Source organism: Lontra canadensis, unplaced genomic scaffold (genome assembly GCF_010015895.1).
Source record: "Lontra canadensis isolate GAN:19392208 unplaced genomic scaffold, GSC_riverotter_1.0 scaffold120, whole genome shotgun sequence".
Taxonomy (NCBI): Eukaryota; Metazoa; Chordata; class Mammalia; order Carnivora; family Mustelidae; genus Lontra; species Lontra canadensis.
Window position 1 is genome coordinate 4,078,109 of NW_022631114.1, and position 23,996 is coordinate 4,102,104.

Genomic DNA, 23,996 nt, shown 5'->3' on the forward strand with positions numbered 1-23,996 from the left:
ATCAAAGCCAAATGTGTTTGCTAGCCATGGGGTATTTTTCTGGTGAACACGGGCAGTGGCTCACAGGGGACAGGGTCTGAGAGGAGGACCCAGGTGCCCGGGCTGAGTCTGTGTCCTGCCCCACTTGCACTCAACAGCTTTGCACGGGTACCCGGCCCTCTCTCCGAGGCCTCCCCGTAGTCAACACCGGCCTCTGAGACAAGGTGTGCAGCGGTAACCCAGCCACGGCCTCCCTGTCCACTGAGCGTATGTCCGCCTGCTGGGCAGAGGCCAAAAGGAGGGCAGGACAGTCCCCCAGCCACGCCTCCACGCCCAATCCCGGTGACCCAGAGCAAACACACATGGGCCTTTTCAATGAAGGAAGAAAAAAAGGTAGCGCTCCCTTTTGGAAACGGGAAACAGGCAGGGAAGAGAGTGGCACTTTGCAGACTATCAACCCAGCAGAATCTTCTGGGGCCACTTCTCACTCTGTGACCTCCTGGGCCCTCCCCTCGGGGCCCAAGGAGGTGCATTTCTGACACACGTCCCACCACGCGGGGTGGCCAGCCTCAGAGGACGGTGGCCAGGTCTCAGAGCACGCATGTGGAAAGGGAGAAGGAGGTCTGGGCCCTTCCGTAGGAGGCCTGGACTGCCCTGTCACCGTGGGGCCACCGCAAAGGCAAGGGGGGTTGCTGTAGGGACATTCCTGGGCATCTCTTCCTGTCATGACTTCTAGTTCCTAACAGGCTTGTGGTTTATACTGACATCTGCTTCCTAACACACAAGTCTCCTGCTCCTGCCAGAATCCTCCATGACCAAAAGCAGGCCCCTGGGCCAGGGAGGGACAGCGTGGGCAGGCCGGATTCCAGAGTCCAGGGACCAGCTCACGGGACACACACAGTTTGCCCCATGACAGCCCAGGACAGCTTCCTACTGTCGCCTACTGGGAGCTGGGAGCCTGGGTTTGGTTTTGTTTTTTTGTTTTTTCCTAAGAGAAAAAAAAAAATTTAATTTAAAAAGACCCAAAGTAATGTTTGTCAAAAAAAATAACCCATCCTGGTTTCCAGATACCAAGGGCACAGAAAGTAGGTTCCAACACCGAGCAGTGGCTTGCAAGCTGAAGCCAATGGAGGGGCCCCCCGGCACCCCAGCCTCCTGGGGCCCAGTGGCAGGGAAGCCCCCAGTGGCCCCCGTAGCACCTGCTCACTGGTGGGGCTCTGGGGTGTGGAAGGCGCTGGAGGCCACCTTCTCCCTGCCCCAAAGGGCCCCGTCCCTCTTCCTTACGGCCGTGAACTAACTGCTTTGTGGGGAATTTACAAGATGAGGACGACCTACAGAAACCATAGGGAACTGACCGTACATTCTTTCTTTTATATGTATTTATACTTACTGTCCCACCGTAGAAAGTTCCTATTCAAATAGAGTAAGTACATCGTATGGAAGAGGGGGTCTGTGCTGGGAAGACAGCAGGAACAGAGGAGTGGGGACAGGGATGTACGACGTAATCCTGCAAAATGACTCGGGTCACCGTTGCAGAAACCAGACATGATTTCGATGGGATCAAAAATGGAGATTTCCAGAGGGTTCCTCACGGTGACACAGCAGCGATGCCCCTTCTGCTCTCCCTGCCCCGCGCTAAGGCCCGCGCCTCGACCGTCCCTGGGGGGTGGTTGTGGGCGGGGGGAGCGGGTGGCCTCGGAAAGGGGGCCCAGCCGCCTCCCGTGGGACAAGGAGAGCGGGTCTCTTTCCCAGCCTCTTCGGCGTCCACCCAGGCCCCGTGCCTCGCACACGTTCTCCGACATTCCGACCATGATGGAATACTGAGGTATATAGTTTCGCAGAAAGTTCAAGAAACATAATCGAAAACGGGCTCTCCAAACTCAGCCGGCCGGTGTGGGGGCCCGGTGGGGGCCGCCCGGCGGGCTCTCCTACTGCTGCAGGTTGAGTGTGAACTTCCACTGCTGAGACAAGGCGGGGCCGCACACCTCCACGCTCAGGCCCCCGCTCTTGGCCGCGCGGCTGTCCAGGCACAGGTTGCTGCCCACGTGCCGCAGCTTGGAGTTGCCCTCGATCTGCTCCCATTTCTGCAGGAGACAGGAGAGGGCCTTACGGTCACGGCGCACACAAGACGGTAGGGAACAGACCCATGGGCAGGGTCTTCTAACTATATGAAAAGCAGAAACGCCAAGCCTTGTTTTCATTTTTGGTGGCGGTGGGGGGATCTCGAATCATAAGGGAGGAGTCAGCCGCTGCGCCAAGACCAAGCAGCCTCAGGGCCAACGGAGCATCCCGGAAAGAAACCTATGCTCTCTGCCGGGCTTGTAACTCCAAACCTCCGTTCTGGGCCTGCCAGGGCCCGCATGCCCTGCCCCACCCCTCGTCCAAGCTCCAGCACTCTGGGCACCTGCCCATCCTCGGTCATTAACCCGAGAACTCAAGCCAGAGTGCCTCCTGGGGGAAATGTGCATTCATCCACAAGAAGGCCTCATCTGATGCTATTTCGCCTCCAGAGGAGCCCTAGGAAGCTCCAAGAGGACCCCGATCCCGCCCCTGGCTCCTGGAAGGCAGCCCTGCCTGGAGGCCGTTGCCTGGCACTTCCACGCTCCCACTTAGGGCTTCGGGCTCAATTAAACAAGGGGAACGGTGTCAGGCCAGCCGAGAGGGAAAGAGATGCCTGAGTGGAGAGAATTACTGTGTCGAGGAACCCGTTGCTATACTGTCTGTTCCCTCTGCGAGTCTGTGAGCTCCTCGGTGGGTCTGAGAAACCCGTCTCAGCCACTCGGGGGGCCCCGGCACTCTGCACGGCAGGGACCAAGCAATATTTGCTGAGTTCCAAATGCGACTCCTGTGAGCACAGGGCCTGACGTCTCCTTATTCGAATATGTACACCCTCCCCGCAACCAAGACCAAACCCAACAACCAACCCACCCTCAACTGACCAGCTAACCACACTCAATCAGTCAACAAGTAAATCAACCAACTCACCAATTCACCGACTGATCTGCCAACCGAACAAGAAAGAAAGCAAAGCCCACAGCCTTGCCCAAGGGAAGTCTGAGGCCCCCCACCCTGCCGTTTACCCCATGTAAAAGTCTGTTTGTTCTTTAAAAGAAAAAAAAAAATGATCACAGGTTGTTCTCCCCAAAGCTCTCCCTTCATTAATAGAGTCTGTGATTCTAATTAATTTTTTACACTGTGTGCACTCAAGCTCCTTTCCGTATTTCTGCAAATCCTTTTGACACCACGGAACTGAATTCGCCTCCTGCTGCCTCCCCTTCCCCTGATTCGGCAAAGGCACACACAACACGAACACACAGACGTGCCTGGAAACCAAACAGCCCAGCTGGCAAGAAGGTGCGGCTTAGAGCTAAAATTAGCTGAGGGGCCTCCTCTCAGAGGGCACGTGGGTGGGGGGGAGGAGGCAGGCAGGCAGAGAGGAACCCGGCACCCCGAGAACCGGCCTTCCGTGCGAGGAGAACAGGATGCTGGGATGTTCTCATGAGGGCCCTGTGATACTCAGGCCCCCGTGAACCCAGAGCTTCTGCCAACAGTGAAATTCAGTGCCATCAGCTGAGCACGGGGAGGTCACGGCTGCCTGCCCACCATCCCTCCTTTCTGGCTCCCCGGCTGTCAGTCAGTCCTCACCGGGCTTCCGCCGTTGTCAGGTTAAGTGTGTCTGCGGTGCAGACAGCCCTGTGCTGCTCTGAGTGGCCAGGAATCAGGCCTGACAAAGAATGTGGAACGAATGGAATCTGATTCCCGTCTCCGGAGGGGCTCTGCCTGTCAGGTGTCAAAGCCTCAGCTAAATGGAAGGTCTTTAAAAAAAATAAACTCCAGCTCTGTCTCTAATCAGGGGTCGGATTTCTGGGCCCTCCAGGCCCTGCTGGAACAGGGCCACAGGGCTCTGCACCCGGTGAGGTCTCGGGGTCAGAAGAGCTGTGTGCAGGACATTCCCTTCTCCTGGTGTGAGCCTCTCCGCGGTGCCCTATGCTTCCCAAGAACCGGGATCGCACCAGGAACACCTGTCCGCTCTGGAAATAAGGTGAGCTCCTACTGAACTCCTCTAGGGGTTCAAGTGTCCATCAGAAGCCAGGCTGGGGTTCCACAGAGCCGGGGACAGACCCCGGATGGACAGATGCAAGTATTTCCCTGACAGCCGGGATCGAAGCCAGGGACCTGGTCTCGGCCTTCGTCCTCCCAGGTGACACCGGAGAGGAGATGCTGACTCCGTGGGTCTCCACCTCTCCTTCAGTAAAATGTCTCAGACAAGAAGCCCACTCAGGCTCCGGGCTGTGGTTGGCTCTGTGCCTCCATTTCTCTACATCCATCTATTTCATAAAAAGGGACCATACGGAGACAAGCCAGTGCTCCCCATGATGGCATGTCGGAAGGTATAAATACGCAGACACTCAGGAAAGAGAGTGTGTGTATGTGTATGAGGTCTCACCCACTTGAACTTCCTCGTTTAGCATTTTTGCAAATTTAAAAAGCAGAAATATTTAACGAATAAATAAGAACAGGCAATTTTTCTTTGAAATACCCGGTAGAGTGGAAAGAACGAGAATGTCATCAGAAGTAAGCAACATCCGACTGGTGGCTTACGAGAGAGAGGTGTGTTGCTAGGTCTTTCCTTCGGGGCCGTGGGTTCATTAGCACATGGAGTGAAACAGAATGAAACCACCTCCCTTTGGTGACATGGTGATGAACCTTGCTTTCTTTTCTAGTACTTATTTGTAGGTCAGTGCTGTGCTAACTTCTCCGCGGGTTCTGCGTCTGGGCTGAGGTCCCCACCTGCCGTAGTCCCTCCCACCCCTCAAGGCCACACACCTGCGTGGCTCCTTGTGCTTCTGCTTCTGTGGAGAAGCCACGAGCCAGCGGAGCCTCCCTGCTCCCGGGCCTGAAGTCTGCGCCTCCGCTCGCCAGGGGTGTGAGGAGGCAGAACTTGGTGGGCTTCCTGTGGTCATGGCCAGCGCTCAGACCATCACACGCACCGCCACCCGCCTCTCTCCCGTGTTCACCAGCACCACCAGACACACACTCTCAGGACACGCACGTACGAGGGGCTGCTACAAAGAAAGACTGGAAAAGGGACCAGCGGCTCCGCTTACCTGCACGGTGCAGGGAGGAGGAACTGACCTGGAGGCACTGGGGCCCCTACCTAGTGAAGGTGCTTCCAGACCCTCGTAGGAGCCGAACATACAATTGTGGCCCCTTCCCCTCCAGTTTTGCTGGAGGGTGAGGCACAGACAGAGGCAGATCAATCAAGAAGCTGTGGAAGGGGGTGGCCAGCTGGACCTCCGACTCCTTGATTTCGGCTTGGGTCATGATCTTGGGGTCACGGGATCGAGCCCCGTGTCGGGCTGCACGCTGGGCAGGGAGTCTGCTTGCCAGTCTCCGTCTGCCTCTGCCCCTCCCCCTGCTCTCTTTCTCTCTCTAAAAAAAGTGAATGAATGTTTGAAGAAAATAAGTTATGGTTAGACATACCCCGGGATGAGGGCACTCACGGTGGAGCCGGCCACGGGGGGCCGAGGACAGAGGACAGGAGGCACGCTGCCCCGGCCGGTGCGCACGGGAGGCCAGGCGCCCTTCTGAGCATGCACAGCCCGCACGCAGCGCGAGCATCCGGACCCCACGTTTGCCCGGCACGGGGCTCACGGACACCTGCCGCCAGCCAGGAGCTCCCCAGCTTGGTGGGAGACGGCGGCCAGCCGGAGCCGAGGTCCGACAGGGCAGCCCGACGGGACAAAGGAGTGGGGTGGTCGAGGCCACAGGGGGCGCGGGAAGGCTGGGCTGAGGGGCAGGGGTGCCCTACCTGTCTGGTGTCGTTCTCTCGACAGCCCTGCAGCTTGACGACAGAACCCGGCACCCGGTCCACCACCGTCAGGCACAAGTCCATGTGTTTCACCGACTTCTCCTTTGTCAAGGCCCATTCCTGGAACACAGAGCCGGGGGTCAGGGCCGTGGCGTGACGGGGCTTGAGAGGGACAGGGTTGTGTCACCGAGCAGAGACCCCGAGCCCCCCGGCCGACTCCGGGCTGACACGTGACTTCTTGCCGAAGGGCAGGTCTCCACCTGGAGGTGCCAGGGCGGCGGGAGGGGGGCCGCCCAGGGCAGCGCCAAGTTCACCGACTGACGTGGCAAAAGCGCTCTGAGAACCCGAGTCACTGAGATAAACGATATGAATGGTTTCAGCCCGGGGCGCGCATCTGAGCGCCACACCCAGGGCTGTACCACAGCCCGGGAGCTGGGAGCACGGCGGCCCACGCCTGGATCCCCCAAGGCAGACGGGTCAGGGTCGACGTTTCCGCCTGCGTCATTTTGGAAAGACTCTGCCCCGGTGTAGTGCGGCTTGGAAACAGCCTTTACGAATGTGGATTGTAATGTGAGACGGTGGAAATTACACATGGAGCACGTAGTGAAATATGCAGCGTGCGGCCTCGCTGCGCAGTGAGCTGGTTTGCTGACACCCCGCAAGGCCTGAGCTCCCTAGGGACGGATCTGGGTATTTACACACACACCCCTCGTGCTAACACCAGGCGTCTACTGTGTGCTGGGCACTGTTATGCCCCATGAGAAGCTGATATTACTCCATCTTAGAGATGGAAAACTGAGCCAGAGAGTGCTAAAATAACTTGCTTATGATTTTTACAACAAACACACACACACACACACACACACACACACACACTAGGGGCTGAGAGCACAACCATTTATAAGACACTCTAAAAGAACAGGACGGGGGAAAATGGAGAAGATGGGTGAGGGAGCACGAGGCCCCGGGCAGAAGGTTCTCGGAGGGGCCATGGGTGGGATGGGAGGAGACAGCTTCCAACCTTCACTCCAGGACCTGACCCTTTCAAAGGGGTCAATTCCCAAGTGAGCCTCCAGGATCCAGAAGCAGCCAGGCAACTTCCAACCCAGAATTCCACCGGGACACACTCCCTACCAGCGTATGCCTTTCTGCTCTCCGCCCAGAAAAGCTGCCATGACTCAGCCACCCTTCCTGTGATGGTCCACGGCGCCCCAAGATGCCTCAGGTGCCCTCCCAGGGTCCAGCCCAAGGCCGTGAACAGACAGGCAAGGCCCTGACCTCCTGGGGCTGGCTCTCCAGCGGGGAGAATGGCTCACCCAAGGATAAATGTACTGTGTAACTTGAGACGCTATTAAATGCGATGAAGAAATTATTTTTCTTTCTTTTTTCTATTCCCAGGGACAGAGGTAAGCGAGGGAATAAATTACCTTTTAAAGAAGCCTCACTGTTTAGTACCTCGGTCACCTTGGAACAGATGGTCTGCCCGAGACAGGCTGCCTGTCTGGGCTCCGGAGAAGCCCCCTGGGCTGTTGGATTCTGGGAGGGATTCTGTGAGAAGTCTGTTTCAGGTCAAGTAAGTTTGGGGAATGGTGAGTTTGGGCCACGTGTCTTTCTGCAAAGTCACACACAGGCTCTCTGAGGCCCTGGAAGGCTGAGCACGGAAGAACCTGCTCGCACTGTTTTCCTCAGCATCTCCCAGACTCGAGAGCATGAAGCCCTGTCCCCACCTGTCCCCACCTGTCCCCGTCGGCCCCTGGCAGTGAGCTCTGCAGAGCATTCTCTGGGAAAGGCCCCACGCCACCCTTGAGGGTCGATTCCAACCTACCGTCAGGCCGTCCCCCCGACAGCCAGTGCCTCCGAGGTACCAACGGGCACTCAAGTGTCACCTGTATCCCAGGGTGGCATTCGAAGTCCCCCCAGGAAGGAGCGCGCGAGCCCCACCTTTCATTCACTGAGATACGCATCGTGCCTCCAGCGGGGCTCGCATGAAGTACTGGCACCAACCCGCCCCCACTCGTGGGTAAGCTTCTAGATGCTTCTTGGAAGCAGGTGTCGAAAAGACACTGGAAGGATCGCAGATACTCAGGGAAAGCTCACGTACAAATGTTTCTACAACCTTCTTGCTATTGTGTGTTTAATTATTTTACAGCAGACTTTACAATGAATTCCAGGAAAACTAATTCAGCGGTGCAAACAACAGAGCTGGCTGCCACTTTGTTCTTCTGTTGCATTTCAATGATCTGAATTTGTAAAATAAAGTTCATAAATATTTAAGAATTGCTTTTTTGAGCTGCCACTCTTAAAAAAGCACGGCCATTAATTTCCCCATTTCCTGGGTGTCTGCTGAGGCTCTGCCAGAAACCAGATAAGAAAGACGGTGTCTACAGTTAGGAAACGCCACTTACCCTCTCATTTCTCACCCAGGTGGCACAGCACTCAAAAAAGCATCGCTTTCCATCGGTACAGACGGGAATTACTCACGGGAGGGTTACGCATCGGCACACCCGCGAGCAGCAAGCCTGAGCCCAGGCTTCCTGCCGCCTGTGACTCAAGCTGCCCGATGTGGTGGCCACTACCCACCTTGGCTGAGCCAAATGGTTGAACACCTGACCTCCTCAGTCACACCAGCTACATTCTGAGTGCTCTGCGGCCACACGGGGTCCATGAGAACCGAACTGCGTGGTGCAGACGGAGGACATTCTCAGCATACAGAGCACGGCTGGTGGGGCTGGCCTAGGCCACTCTCTGGGCCGCAGGCCGGTCTGCGGAGGAAGGTGGGCCCCAGGTGTGGGTGAAGCCTGTTGCCCACCGGTGTGCCCTCCCCACCGCCCCGCTAGAAAACCCTCATGGTGTAGTGGCTCGTTCAGAATCACCTGCCTTGAGATTTCACAAACCCCAATGCTCTGGGACTCCAGGCTGATAAAATCAGGCTCTCTGGACAGGGGACTTGACATCAGAATTTCCAGAAAGCTCTTGGGGTGATTCCAGCAAAAACCCATGGGAGGCAGGCTCAGAGATGGTAGAAACCTGCTCCCTGTACAGGCAAGACCAGGTGCTCCTGTCCCGGATCCCTGAGCACCCCGCAGCTGGCCCAGGAGGGACTCCGCAGACATCCCCAGCAGGGAGGGAAAGCTCCGGCCCAGTGTGGGAGCAGCAACCGTCTCACAAGAGTGAAAGGGAAAAAAGAGGGAACCAAGTGCTCTGCACAGGCCATGCTGTCTGCCCTTCCCGACAGCCCCCGGCACAGCACTGGGACAGCCGAAGTCTGGGTGTGGCCATGGCCCAGCACAGTCGCCTGCGCACACAGGCGGGAGCAGCAGCCTCTGGGTGGCCTCCTGCATCATCCCAATCTCCTCCTCCCCCACAAATGGCTTCCTGAGGGCAGCTCATCATCCATGAGCTCCCGTGCCTATGAACAAGGGGGCTCTAACCAGGACAGCTGTGAGACGAAAAGGGGGAGCTATGCAAAACCGCGCGGGGGACGGGCGTGAGGGAGCAATGTGCCCGGCAGGCCGGGCTGGTCAGCCTCCCCATGGGCGGGGCTTGTGGGCTCAGAGACGAGCTGGCAGGCAGGATCTGGGGATCCAGAGGCACAGCCACCAGCCATCACAGGTGGGGGCGACCACGCTGGCCATGGCAGCTTTTGTGACCAGCCGCGGGGTAAAAGGTACCATCCATCCCCGAGGCCATGCCACATGGGCAGGAGCCATGCACGGCACCCAGGACCGAAGCTGGCGCCTGAGCCCGGGGAGGGAAGGGAGGGGCAGCAGGAAATCCCTCACTATCGGCCGCCGTACGTACTTTCCAAATGCACGGGTCGGCACTGGTCAGAGCTGCTATGATATAAGGGCGGACCCCGTAACAGTCACTGAATCATCAGAACGTTGCACACGTGACCGAGGGGAAACCCGGTGACTAAACGGGGGCAGGGTGAGGCCAGCTTGGGATGGGACCAAGTCTAACAACTCAGACAGCAGGTAACGCGGGGACGCGCCGCCTCTGAATCCTAACACGCAGACCGGTGGATTAGCCAAATTTTGAATTTCGGCCACCAGAAGCGCCCCAGGGCTTAGCAGGCCCAGGAGCACGGCGCTGCTTCCAGAGACTCATTGGATCCATTGTGTTTCCAGGCCGCCCAAAGCTTCCCTTTTTGGAAGGCAGCACTTTAGTATTTTCATTCCAGCTTGGCCAGAGACAGATAAAACCCCGCGTCTCCCGGCACCCTCAGCCTCCCCCCTCATACCGAATCCCCAGACCTCCTTGTGCCGCGTCCCTGCACGGCTTCCTGCAGGCAGACCTGCGCCATGTGCCACCGCCGTGCGCATCAGTGGGACCCGGAACCACGCGGTCCCCAGCAGAAAGTGGAACCACGGTGAGTTTCAGACCAAAGGCCTGACAAGGACACGCAGAGACACTCTTGGCAGGCACGGCATCCTCTGTCCCTCCTGCCCCCCCCCCCCAACAAACTTGGCCTGACTCGAGTCTTCCCTCCAATTATCCATCTTCCTCCCTCCTTAGACCTTTTCCTTATAGCCGACTCCCAACACTCCTAACGTTTTGAAATACTCAAAATCCACAAACCAGGCTGCACCCCGAGGCTGGCTGGGGGCTCACTCCAAGCTCACAGCCTGTCCCCGGGAAGCACTTGCGGAGAGGCCGGGCTCTGAGGACAGAGGTGAGACCCTGGGAGCCTGGGAGCAGCACGTCTGCGCTGGGCCAGCCCTGGCCACTGCCTTAAACCGCCTCTCCCTCCCTTGTCTAACTGAGGATGTCCAGACCGGTCCAAACAACTGTTAAGATGACATCACCAAGTGAAGAGAGGGGACGAAACATCTGGGGGTCGCAGTCCACCCAGATACTCCCTGGGGGGATTTGGAACAACCAACTTTATGTAAAAGCAGGTGCCCTCTCTTAAAGAGAGTTCTATTTAAAGGAGGTTCTGCGGGCGCCTGGGTGGCTCAGTGGGTTAAGCCTCTGCCTTCGGCTCAGGTCATGATCTCAGGGTCCTGGGATGGAGCTCCGCATCGGGATCTCTGCTCAGCAGGGAGCCTGCTTCCCCCTCTGTCTCTGCCTGCCTCTCTGCCTACATGTGATCTCTCTCTGTCAAAAAATTAAATAAAATCTTAAAAAAAAAATAAAGGAGGTTCTGTGATCAGTAAATCTGGGATACACTTAGTTAACCCCCCATCCCACAACGGCCCCATTTAAACTGTAGGTCCTCGGAGAGCTTGGCACGTTTTCAAGGAGATAAGAATACCTAGCATGACCCAGACTCTTCTGGGCACAAAGCCCACATTTTACCAAATACCTGCCATTTTTTTATGGGAAAATTGCTATTCTAGAACATTGTTCTCTGGAACATATAGGCCATGGTTAGGCCCAACAGGCCTTCACTTCTCTGTCTTGTTTTCAGTGAGGACAGAAGGTGTGGGGCTTTATGCATCCAGGACAAGTTGTGTGTGTGCGTCAGACCGAAGCTAGTAATTGTTAATATTCTCTATCTAAGCCCGTGTTATCTAACAGGCAGGGGCCGATAATGACTTTGGCAGCAGCCGCAGGGTCCGTGCCTATTAAAACTGGGACCCGAGCAGGTGTTTATGAGCTGGTCGGAGACCAGACACAGATGGAGACACAGAACAGGTGCTTTGGGGACAAGCACATGGCACAGGGATGACAGAGGTGGCAGGAAGATGAGGAGGAGCCCTGCAGGCCTGCCTTGATGAGAGATGCTGGATATCGGTAGTAACCGTAGTGTCCCTTGCTGTGGTGGCAGAGGCTGGCCCAAGGCTGATGGCAGGATCCACGCATCTGTCAAGATCTGAGGCATCCCACCCAGAGCCTGTGGCTGCCTGCCTGCGGGTGACCAGTCGGGGCCACATGCTACCTCAGACACCTTGGGTCACAGGAGAAAGGCAGCAGCAAGGATTCGCAAGCTCAGGGCCCCTTCCCTGCAGGACTCCAACCCACCCCCCACACATACCTGGTTCCCCCCTGCATTGTGACACTCATAGACTCCAACGACACCATCAGCAAAATGTCCCAAAGTGTCCAGGCAGTTGGTTCCCTGCTGCAAGGCCCCAAAAGCTATATCCTGGTGGTCAGGGACCCTGGAAAGCAAGAGGAGAACCATCTGCTTAATTCCACAGGCCCCCTGGCTCCCACCGTCCACCCCCTTACTCGGTGAGTCCGTCTCTGGCAGCAGGAACCCTGAGAGGAGAGGAACCCCCCTCCCACAGGCGGGCTGTGTCAGCTGGGCAGCATTTCTCGAATGCCCTGGATTTCTAACCGGAGTGAAGACTTCAAGCTGGAGAAGCATTCTTTCCATACCAGGAAAACGTTTCTGGAAAGGAAAAGCTCCTCTACTCCTCACTGTTAGCCTGTTGGAAGTTCTTCAGAAAAGTAATTCACGAGGTAAGACCCCACGGCCTTGGGCTTTCCGGCAGACTTGGGATCTGACCTGTACCTGGCGGAGGGGAGAACCCGTGTGGCTGTGTCCGACAGCCTGCCACCAACAGAAACGGCACGTGTGGGCGGGGGCCACATGCCTCAGGATTCCACCCGGGTCAGCCTGGGCCCCACACCCACTGTGCCATCTCTCGCTGTCCCCCCAAACCTCGGACCCTACTGCATAGCACCTGTAAAGCAGATCTGTTCCAAGTATCACATAACACATTTCACTGCAAGCACGTGGAGCCCAGGGCCTGGGGCACAGGGTTGGGGGGCGCCCAGAGAGCGGCAGTGCGCACTACAGACACACACGAATGTCAGGTCGGTTTCTCCCCTGCCGGGCGCAGGTGGGGGGTCAGCTTCTCCCGCCAGTGTGGGACTCAGTGTTCTAGACAAGTGGCACAGGCCCCCTGGCACCCCACAGCAGGGGTGTCCATAAGGCGAAGCTGCACTTACTGTCACTCTGGCTGGCAGCACTACCCACCACATCACAGATGACCGTGATGGCAAAAGCACAGTGGTCCCCACGACGGGGCTGCAGGCTACTGTGGGAAGCGCCACGCGGGCTGGGCGAGAGATAATGATCAGCGGCTGCCCGTAGGTGACCAAGTCTGCTCTCGGGCCCCAGAGCAAGCCGCCTGTCACAGACGGGGCCCAAGGGAGGAGGAGGCCTGCTATCCCCGCCACTGGGGGACAGCTGGATGGCTGTGAAGAGCAGCCGGGAGGCACAGCCGCATTAGGGAACGCTCAAACAAACCTCGGGGACAACGGCTCTGAAGGAGCCGTTAGCCAGAAGGATAACGGTGGTGACTCCGGCTGCCACTGCGTGGGAGCCACGCCCTTGCTGGGAAAGGAGGAAATGTGCCACGTTAAAGCAAAACCTGTCTGGCAATCCCTTTACAAGGATGACATTCGGAAGGGTCCCGAAACCCGCAGACCTGTAGGCCTCTGAGGAGGGTCTCAAGGGCTCCCCGAGAAGTGGAGTGGCCATTAGTGCAAGAGGAGGCGGCGGGTGTAGACAGAAGCCGCAGAAGAGCACTTCTGCCACCAGGAAGTCTCTTGGAGGGAAGCGGGGCCCGGCGTTAGTGCCCGACGCAACCTGGAGGCGGGGGTCCGGGCTCCGGGCTCTGCTGGGTGCTGCCCTCTGTTCACGGGCCCACAGGATGGGCACTGGCATCTGGGCAGCAGGAGCGAAGCCAGGGGCGGGGGAGCAGATTCATTCCCTGGTCTCTGTGCGTGTCAGCACTGCCCTCGGCTCCAGCGCAGGGAGGCCGGGCAGAGGCACCTGCTGTGCAGGGAGGGCCCGGAGCCGGGGAAGGCTGGGCACTGCCCCTTGGGCCACTTACAGAGAGGGTGAGACAACAGACCTTGTCCTCTTGCCAACAGGGCATGAGCTAAACGAGGTGCCACCTGGGACTGTTTCCGCCTCTGTGCAGAACAGGAAGGTCACCCAGCAGGAGGCCGCCATTCGGGGAGCACATTCTCAGGGGTGCTTAGGGACAGCTGCGGGGTGAGGACACACAGCTCTCGCTGGAAGCCCCAGCTCCCGGCCTCTCACCAGGGCCACAAGTTTAACTTGGTCACCTCTCGGGGCCTCCTGCCTCTCTGACATCCATGGCTCCTAAGCCCTTGCGGAGCAAGGCCCTGATCCCCAGTGGCTTACCTTAGCTCTGGGTAGACGTTTTCCAGGTACCACTTGAAAGGCTTGCAGCTAAGTTTCTTTCTGAGCTCCAGTCGGCTCTGAATACTGGAAAAGAGGGAAACAAGATTCCTTCACCAATTTCGAGAATGGACAAGCTCCTTACATCGTATCTGGAAAGCTGCCGATGGGAAGAGGATGGAGGCAGGCGGTGGAGCTTGGACTGTCCACTCTCCTGTCCCCGCGGCACTGGCCCACCTCCCACATGCCTCCTGCCTTGGGCCCCCGCCTGGCCTTGAGCAGAGGCCCCTGCTCTGATGCCTGGGCGACGGTTCTCGCCTCTGGCAGCAGAATGGTTCGTGGGGTGCGGGCTGAGCACAGGCTCCCCCACCCCTCGCCAGGATCCTGAGCAAAGTGGCATGAGAGGGCTCAAGTGACACTTACTTTCCATAAGGAACGTTTCTGGCGGAAGGCACTGCTGCGTAATAGAAATTTTTGTATTCGTCCATCCAGACCTCTGCTGCCCGGCGGGTGTTACTAGAAACAAAATAAGGATTCTTGAGCTGGGATTTGCCTTCTTTCTGTCAGCGTCACTCTGTGTGCACTTGTCTGCTTCGAGGGCTACTTGGGAAGGGCCCCCGAGGCGGGCGGGCAGCGGTGGCAGGGACACAGAGAGCAGGCTGTCCCCGCTCGGCACCCAGGCCCAGACTGGTGGGTAGCGGGCACGCAGCGGGTGCTTACTGAGCAAACGGAACTCGCCTTCTCGTCTTTCACAGAAACAGATTGTCAAAGAGCAAAAGGCAGAGTTAGACCTGCAGCACACGCAGGTCCTGGGAGGAAAAGACTCGGGCTGGACCAGCAAGAAGGACACAGGGCGTCACCATGGGAACCTGCATCATGTAGGCACGGGCGGCTGGCATGGGGGAGGACAGCCAAGGAATCCTTGGCCTCTGGGGCCCTCCTCATCATGGCTGCAACATGACTAGACAGCTCTGGGGAAAAGGTAAAAATAGGTAAGCACTATTAAAAAGACTCTTCCCCCTGCAGACTTGAGTTGAAACAGTGTTCGGTTTGGACAAGGACTGGTGATGGGAAGGGGAGAAAAGCTTGAAGCCCCACCTCCGGGGCTCCCGCCAACTACACCGTGCTGGAGGGACCGGACGGAACAGGCTTTTCTGACAGGCAAGAAAACCATGTGCTTAAATCTCAGAACCGCACCTACTCACAGCTCAAAACCATGACGCTTGATCAATTAAGGCCACTGGAACAAGCTATGTTTGCATACAGGGCCGGTGTGCAAGGCTCCCATGAGTGTGGGCGTCAGATCTGACCTGCCCGCACTCCCCTCAGGGCACGTACGAAGCAGCATCATACAGTGAGCCTCTCTGCTCCCAGGTCCCGGACTCGGTTCCCAAGCAGACTCATGCTTCCTTCAGGTCCCATATAGAAGACATTATGTTCTTCCAAAAGAAATATATTAGGGAGGCAATGTTTACCTTTGAAAAGAATTCCTCTCCTCTACCAGAAAGGTCTCTTAAACGGCGAGCCTTTCAAAATGATCTGAGCTACAGTCATTAAAATAACTTCCACTCGGGGCGTCGACTCTCACACAGCGTGACGTAGAGCCCTTTCTCCTCTTCACGCGGGAGATGAACTGTTGAGAACGCCACTTACGAGACAGGCAGGACGACACGAAGGAACGCACCCCCTCCTCTGATCCGGCACTTCCCACTTCTAGAAACCTACCTCCAGGAGAGTATACAGCTGAAGATAGGCTCACCTCAGCATTGTTTATAATGGCAAGAAAAGAAAATTTAGAGACCCAAGACCATCGCCAGGAACATGATCAAAGGAATGGATGACCGGAGCCGCTGGAAACCGGCGGACATTCTACGGGCGGCCGTGGAACGGGGTCCCTGACCCGCTGTGGGGTGACAGCCCAGGGCACTGGAGGTCTGTGAGGGCGGGGGGAGAAGAGAAGAGAGGGGAGGGGACAGGAGGGGAGGGGAGAGAGGGGTCCACCATGATAAGATGGCTCCCTTTGGTAATGAGATGGGAGATCTTTTCCACTCTCGCTCTGTAAGAAATACACACGTACAGCACGTGTGTTTAAAGAGTCGATGTGCCTGGGATGCTGGGGCATACGTGTTATTTCTCAGCCGAGCCAATCAATACTCTTACCGGGATTCTGGGGGCTTACGGAGTGGCCTATGCCTCATTTCACGCCCCATCCCTAACCCGCGGTGTGACTTCATTGCTCTGGGACCTGGACTGCTCGTGGGTAAGATGAAAGAACTGCATCCACGCATCTCCGAGGTCCCTTTTAGCCCTGATGGCTTCAGTGGCTTTTGTGAATTCTGCTTACACAGTGGTTCTTAATCTCCTAAGTCATGAAGTAATTAAGCCATTTCTTAATTCCTAAATGTGAAGCACCATCTTTCTGTCCAGTTACTAGAGAAAGACCCGTATGTAGCCTCCATGAGTCAGCTCCGTGCCCTGCTCGGTGCTGGGTTCGGTTCAATCATTCCAGCGTTTCTTCGGTACCTACGAGATGCCCAAGAGTCCTCTCGGTGTGTGGCGACAGGGGCCCCCACAAGGGTCCACTTTGATGTGTCCTGGTTCCCCTCACCTGCGCTTCCCTCCGCCCACCCCCATACTCAGCGCAAAGCAGCTCCACCAGGAAGCGGGCAGCAGAGAGAGGATGTGGCTCGCACGGGCCAGCGCTACGGCTTGGTGGTGGTGGTGGCGGAAGAAAGTCTGGTAAGAAACTAACTCGAAACACTGGTTTCCTCTGTTTAATATCAATCATATTAACAGAGTGTCGCCATTAACTCTGACCCTAAAACCAAACGTGTCTAGGCTCAACCGCACCGCCGTGCTACCGTTCTGACGAGGACCTTCCCTCGCCCCGCGGGGCTCTAATGAGCACATGCGTTCAAGCGCGCGCACAGCGCCCTCCAGTCTCTTAAGGGGCTTGTGGGACGCTAACTGGAAATGCAGCGAGAAACACGCCAGCGGGATCACTCCCATCCGGTCTTACGGGGTGTGGCCACCATCACCGGGGACTGGAAGTAAGAATCTGCAGGTGCGTCACATCACCTTACCCCGCTGAGTGTGGGCGCCCACACGCACAGCTGGGATGGTAAAACAGCGCCCGTAAGACCCCACTGGGGCCACCTGCTCCTTCATTCATTCATCACTTACTCACTGACTAACCCACACAAACGAGATCAGCCTCCACGCCCTGTTCTGGTGCCCATTTCAATCTGTGCCTAACGGACAAGTTCCAGCGACCTTGGCACTAGCTGCTCCTGCAGGTCTGGACCAGAGAGTTCAACGTGTGGGGATGACTTGGAATCTGGAGCCTGACTGCCCACGTGACCACGCGGCTCCGGCACTTTCCGCCTGTGTGAACTTGGACTGCGGGACTGAATCTCCCTGTGCCTCAGTTTCCCTTATGGCACTTAGTTCACAAGGTTTTATGAGAATAATGTGAGCTAATATCTGCTTGGTACTCAGAACAGCCAGATGCACACAACCTACTATATGAATATTAGCTATTTCTGAAGCCCAATTTTTAAATGGTGAAATACTTAAACCTTAATGCCCCAGATCAGAGGACATCAGAGAGAACCTGGAACTGGAGGGGGACCTCAGAAATAATATGATTCTACCTCCTTATCTTTTAGCAGAGTCCTTGTAGGCAGAGGGCCGTGGAGCCTCATGGAAGGCCAGCAGATCTCTGCTGCCCCAAACACAGAAAGGCTGGGTCTGTCTTCTCTCCAGGCCTCTAGTTATGAACAGGTTCCTGGGCCACAAAACACAGTGAGGACATTTCCCATCGAAGGAAGAGTACTTTTTAAAAAAGAAGTGTATAAAGCAATGTTCTGTGTGTGTGTTAACACATTCTTTTCTAAAAGCCCACCATGTGCTAGTAGTGACCAATGGGATTTGGGTATTTGATGTGTCTACACAGGAGGTTTTGGGGGAATCTTGCATTGTCCTTGGGGAAAAAAAAAACTAATCATAGTTTGATTTTGTAGAGCTCACTGGGTAAGAACATACTTTTGTTTCAAATAAGGAACAGTAACGAAGTCAGACAATATTTGAGAAAGGACAGAATTTGAAAGAAGATAATTTGGTCAGAAGTAACTTGCTGTTTGGCATCATTAAAGTCTCTCAGAACGCAGAATCTCTACGCTGAAACCACCTGCGGTGTGATACGTGTGTACTGTGCGATCTGTACTTGGAATCTAAGTTTTAAAATAGGACACAACAGATAAGCTAGTTGTTCTCCCCAACTCACTTCCACCCTCTCTCAAGTGCTCCTAGTTTGTGGGAGCAGCAGGTCAGCAAAGTCCTAGGACCGAAGGTCATGGACTCGCTCTTAATTCCTGGCTCTTGGTCACCAGCCACGGCCAGGCCACGGTCAATGCTGCCTGCTGGAAGGTGGCTGGGACTTGGCTCCCCCTTTAACCCCTCCCCAGGTCCAGGCCACCTCTCCTTGGCTTGGGCCACCGCAACAGCTCTTAGAAGAGCAGGGGAGGGGAGGGACACTCACACCAGCATTTCCTCCTGGTGTCACCTCGCTCGTTAAAGCTTAAAATAGAGAACTCAGGTCAGGTGCCTCCAGCAGCTTCCCCTGGCCTCAGAACAACATCCGGTTTCCCACGACCCACACGGCAGCTTGACTACTTTCCCCTCCTTCTCTCGGCTCTAGTCCCGCTGGGGTCCTCCCGCTCTGAAGGCACGCTGACCTCAGCGCCAAGGGACCTGCTCGTCCTGCAGGGGCTGAACTGAGTGCCACCTCCTCAGAGGGTCCCCTGGCTGCGGGCCCCCCTGCAAACCTGTCCCTGTCCCTCTCATGCTCAGCCACAGGACATCTTACCTGGTTCACGGCATTTATCAGAGGTTACAATCATCTTATTCAGCTACTCATACCCCGGGCTGACTGCTCCCACCTCCGGAGGCCAGGCGGGCTGGCTTATATGCTGTTCTATCTTTAGCATGAAGAGAATTCCCTAGAAAAAGCCGTGTGCCCACGACTGGTAATTCGTCTGTTTTCTTCAGAAAGCTCTTTGCTTGGCAGCTTCGTGCTTGCCGAGACGTATCTAGAATCTATCGTAAATCCGATCTACATGCTGTGTAGATTTTCTGGCTTGAATTCAGTACGGCTTAACCTACGCACTGTTCACACGTTATTCCTTGGACGGCAATACATACAAAAAAAATAAGCTCGTCTTCTCCACGATCATGTTTCCTCATACGCTCTCGGGGGTGCACCGCTGTGTGAGCTTTCCCATGCGTACAGATCGGTGCGGTGACCGCCCATCGGGATGCGGCCCGGCACCCGCAGCCCGGACAGCCCCTCTGCAGTCACGCCCCAGCCCCGCCCTGTCCACCGTCCATCACTGCGGCTGTGTCTCTCTGAGACTGTCCTAGGGTGCGACTTCTCAGCACACTGCCCTCGGGAGACATGCACGTTGCTGTGTGTACTGGTGACCCTGGTCAGTGGCGTGTGGTATCCTGGTGGAGGACACCTGTCTCCGTGCAGCCCAAGGTTAAGTGTCTGGGTGGTGGTCACCGATGGCCTGGTCACGACACTTACCGGGCGAAGACCGTGCCGCTGCCACCCGGGAAAGTGTAGGGGTGCTGCTTTCGGAACACGTGTCCCACGCGACTGCAGGGGACGATCTCCAGGCTGCCACCGCACTGCCACACACGGAACGAGATCTCTGAGAGGAGGAATGAGACAGGGTGACTGACAGAGCCCCGGGCTGCTGTCACCCCAGATGGGGCTCTGACGCCTGCCCGCCCGCCACCGTCCCATCGAAGGGCTCTCGTGCCCTCAATGGCTGAAGGAAGTGGGAATAAGGGAGCTGACTCCCTCCAGAACACACTCTGGAACTTTCTATGGTGCAGACATCTGACACACCCCGGGCTCCCGGCTCCGTGTCATACTCCGGAAAGTAGGTGCAGCGGATCTGGGAATCAGCTTGGCTCTAGGGAGCATCTCACAAAATACATGTCTGTCAGGTCATTAAGTCGTGGACCTTAAACGTACACAACTTCAAACGGTCAACTCAACAGAGTTGGAGAGACAAAAAAAGAGCGAATGAACGTTCACACTCGGTTCACCAGGAGGGGGTCTCCACAATGGTGGTGTTTGACAGAAATGTGAAATGATGTAGACAAAAAGGAGAGAAATATACAAATTACCTATGCTGGGGCACGCGCAATCGTAGATTTTAGGACAGATCTGAATTATGGAAGTCAATGAGATCGAAGTTACCAAATCCCATGTTTCCACTAAAGGATTCTATTCCAAGTTCAAAAGAGAGTGAGCACGTGGAAACGGTTTTTCAGATTCAGATGAGTCACCTTGAGAAAAATGTGAATCTTTGGTCTATTCTGATTATAAAGGACCCTGGCCACAGACCACACATGTCCGTAGAGCATCGCAGTATCGAACAACAAAACGCTTGCACTGAATCCTTCACTAGCTGGCTTGTGACCACGGAGTAGGACATTGGCACTTGCTTCGTATCAACACTGTTAGAAAAGCCATCGCTGAAGGTGTATAAACATCAAAAGGCATGAAATGGCCACACGGTAAAGCTTTGATCGTAACTGCAGTGGGCCACCGTACACACCGTCTTCCTCTAAACTTCCTCTCCGTGCACTGAGAGCTACCGCACACCTGGGCTTTCTCTACCTGGGAGAAAAAAACGCTTCCCTTAAGCTTCACAATTTATGCTTATCCATAACTGTGCATTATTAGCAGGCTTCCAGTCACCTGCGGAGTTCACAGTGCCTCCTGGACTACAGCAGTGACCAAAGACGCTTGAGTTAGTCACAGATCCCTCAAAGCTGGCCACGGAGTTCCCCAGCCAGTCACCAGTGGTTCGCCTGCCTGGACACAAAAGCCACCCGCAGGAGTACGGAGACACCCAGGGCTGGCGATGCTCAGGCCGACACCAACACACTCACCGCCCTGAGCATCTGTCCTCAGGCAAAGCTCGGCACGTGGCTGGCGTCTGTAACAGCCCAGCATCTGCTGACCAGGCACCTGTTCTCATCGCCAGCCATCTGAGTGGCCGTAGCCGACGTCGTGGTTGGTATAAATGGGCACTTCCTCGACATCAAGAACATAGTGGGGAGGCCAGATGGAATCCACAGAACCAGCAGTCACTACTCCAAGTATGGAGGGGTCAGGGGTCAGGGGACTACAGCAGACCCCGGGTGAGGCGCTTGGGAAATCCTCCAGGCCAGGCCTTGTCTGCGGCAGCAGGTGCCCAGACTGTGCAGCTGAAGTTGAGGAAACACCCTGGTGGCTGGAAACGAGTGACCCAGGCCGCCATTCCAGGCCTTTTGGAACCAATCGCCTTGCAGCCTTAAGAACTGCAGGGGCACGGCCACCCCAGCATCTGCAATGAAGGGCTTCTGACTTTTCTTTGTGTCCAACAACACTTTGAATAAGAAGTTCTCTGTATATCAGGACATGAAATTAAACATACGTTTGTCTAATTGGAACATTCAAAATCGGGGTGGGGGGGAGGAAGGTCCCGTGGCTGCTGTAGGGGGAAGCCCTGAAAGGAAGGGGATCCACTCAGGGATCTGGGGGGGGATTTTGAAGACCACGCACGATGACTATGTTCAGCTCTGATTTCACTTGAACTTGGGGTCGCTACAACGTAGGGAATGGCTCCTCAAGAGAACTTGGTAGATTCTGAATTAGGTATCTTGGCCTTTGCTAATGACCAGCTCTGGGATCTTAGGTAAGACCTCGGTCCTTCAAGAAAGCATGAAAGGAAGTGTACGGGTTGTCAGAAATCTCTATGCTGTGCACCTGACACTGACAAAACTGTAATACTGTGTGTTAGCCATCGTCTAATCAAAAAAAAGAAAGAAAGAAAGAAAGAAAGAAAGAAAGAAAGAAAGAAAGAAAGAACCAAGAAAGCATTAGATGAGCAGGTATACCAGAAGCCGAAAGCAGCCTCTATCCCAAAGCTGTGGGGACACGCACAGAGGACAATCATGCCCAAGGAGCCTGAGCCCTGCGTCTCACAGGGGCTCAGGATCCGATTTTTCGTCTTTTTAACTGCTTACATGAGGCTGTCTGACCAGCTGGAAAAGCGGAAGCTGCAGTGCTTCCTTTTGGTGGGGCAGAGGGTGTGCTTGGAGGAGAAGGTTTTGGATGTCACTCCCGCATCCCTGCACTCCATCTCTCCTGACTCACGCCCGCGCAGGCCACGCAGGCTGGACACCACCGGTGTGTACCCGGAGCTCAGAGAATGAAGTCGGAGCGGTTTCAGAAAGAAAGACTCAGACGGGGACTCCTGTTGCCGAAACCCATGCGCCTGCTTGACCTCTGAAGACAGTAGGGAGCGGAGCGGCTTTATCGAGCCAGGCAAGGGGAGGGAAGGTACGAGACGGGGCCCAGACAGGGGTGCTTCAGCCCCTCCCACCCCACCCCGCCCCACCCCACCCCACCCTGACCCCAGTCCCCTCAAGTCCTTCTGGGGAGCCTCTCTTATGGCACAGCTGCATGAATATAAAACCAAACCACCACCACCACCACCAAACAAACCAGGTCATTTAAGATGATTAAGATTAAGATGTCCCCTTTGATGCTTCAATCAACACTAATCACCATGACACAAAGCTGGCCATCTCCTCATGTGCTGAATCCATGCTTTCGGCTAACAGCACACATTTTGGAAAACCACACAGCGGCTCAGGAGATGGTCACCCAAGTGACGTGCTATCCTACTGGGGGGTCCTGGCTGGCCGGGCCTCCGCGGGGCATGGGGAGATGTGTGCGGAGCAAGGGTGACTCAGAATTCTCCTCAGAAGGTTAGTAATTCTTCTGAAGCCTTTCATGCTCAAACGACTTTAATACAAGTCCTCCCTGCCTGTCAACATGTCGTTAAATAAAACAAAAGGAGTTTGACGCACGGTCCTTTGTCCCAGGCTGCTTACTGAGCCTAGAGAAGGTTTCGACATCAAACCACGGCGGACAAATTTTCCACAGCGGAGATGTTATCACCAACTTTAACATCATAAAACAGAGAAAAATAAGAGGCTAGTCTAGATTTTTCTTTTAAACAAAAAAAATCCAAGTTTCTCATACAGGTAGAACTACTAAAAATGACAGTGACATCATGTTTCCCTCCTTGTCCCTGTCCCGCTCTCTCCCAGGGCACGCCCACCCAGCCACTGATGCTGGCGAGACTCAGCTCAGAACCCTGGCAGAAAACCATAAACAAACAATAGAACAAAATAAGAAGAGTCTTTTTATCTTAACGCGATAAATAGGATGTGGCTAGTAATGTAGACCGAAGTCTAAAAAATTTCATCATCCCTAAACCTAAGGAAAACTGATTGGCATGGGTTATTTAAAAAAAAAAATAAATAAATAAACCAATTTAGAACCACTCACAAAACAGTCAAGAAGGGCTTAAATGCCACGGCCTCTCAGCGCCATGGGCCTCCCAGCGTCACCGTGCAGTCTACCCCACGAGGCCGGCCCGGGCTGGCTTCCCACCCCACGTGGCTAAACACGGAGCCCGCGGCCTGCAATGCATCCCCGTGTTTGGAAGCTCGCTGTCCGAACCCTCGGATCCAGAGGACGTTAACGAGTCTGCCCTTCCCTTCAAGGACAGTGCCCGTCTTCTAGCATCCTGTGCTCTAATTGAGGGCGACAGCTTTAATGCCCAGCCCCAGACACCATAGTGGAAGGGATACTATTTATACTTGTTTGGGGGGCTGACACCGAGTAGGGAACGGTGACTAAGGTCTTTACAGTTCTGTGTTTTTTTTCCCAACTGGCTCCCTGCACACCGCCAGCTCTGGCCTAACAGCCTCTTCAAAGCTTCCACTTTTCATTTCGACGCCCTTGGTGGGCAGGAAAAGGCCCTGGTTTCCTCAGAACGGGAAAGCGCAGACCCAGGCTCTCACGTACCCAGGTTCTCTCCGCCCCACACATCCATCATCATATCGTACTTCCCGAGCTCCTCGAAGTAGAGCTTGTCCATCACGAAGAGCCCGCCGGCAATCATAGGGGTTCTGAAAAGGCAGAGAGGGTGGAGGGAAGAGGGGGACAGCCCAGAGGTCAAG

At 55.6% G+C, this 23,996-nt stretch overlaps 1 protein-coding gene across 1 annotated transcript in view; it reads right to left on the reverse strand.

Moving 5' to 3' along the window:
- Window positions 1-1,638: 1,638 nt before the first annotated feature.
- The window catches only part of GALNT2 (polypeptide N-acetylgalactosaminyltransferase 2), a 180,376-nt gene continuing 158,018 nt past the window's right edge, over window positions 1,639-23,996 (reverse strand). Inside the window, exons 10-16 of the mRNA XM_032841093.1 lie at window positions 23,842-23,945; window positions 19,486-19,612; window positions 14,322-14,414; window positions 13,902-13,985; window positions 11,772-11,898; window positions 5,792-5,911; window positions 1,639-2,063 (exon numbers count right to left, since the gene is read on the reverse strand). Coding sequence (XP_032696984.1) covers window positions 1,908-2,063; window positions 5,792-5,911; window positions 11,772-11,898; window positions 13,902-13,985; window positions 14,322-14,414; window positions 19,486-19,612; window positions 23,842-23,945 — 811 coding nt within the window. The 3' untranslated portion in view covers window positions 1,639-1,907. The remainder of the gene's footprint in view (window positions 2,064-5,791; window positions 5,912-11,771; window positions 11,899-13,901; window positions 13,986-14,321; window positions 14,415-19,485; window positions 19,613-23,841; window positions 23,946-23,996) is intronic.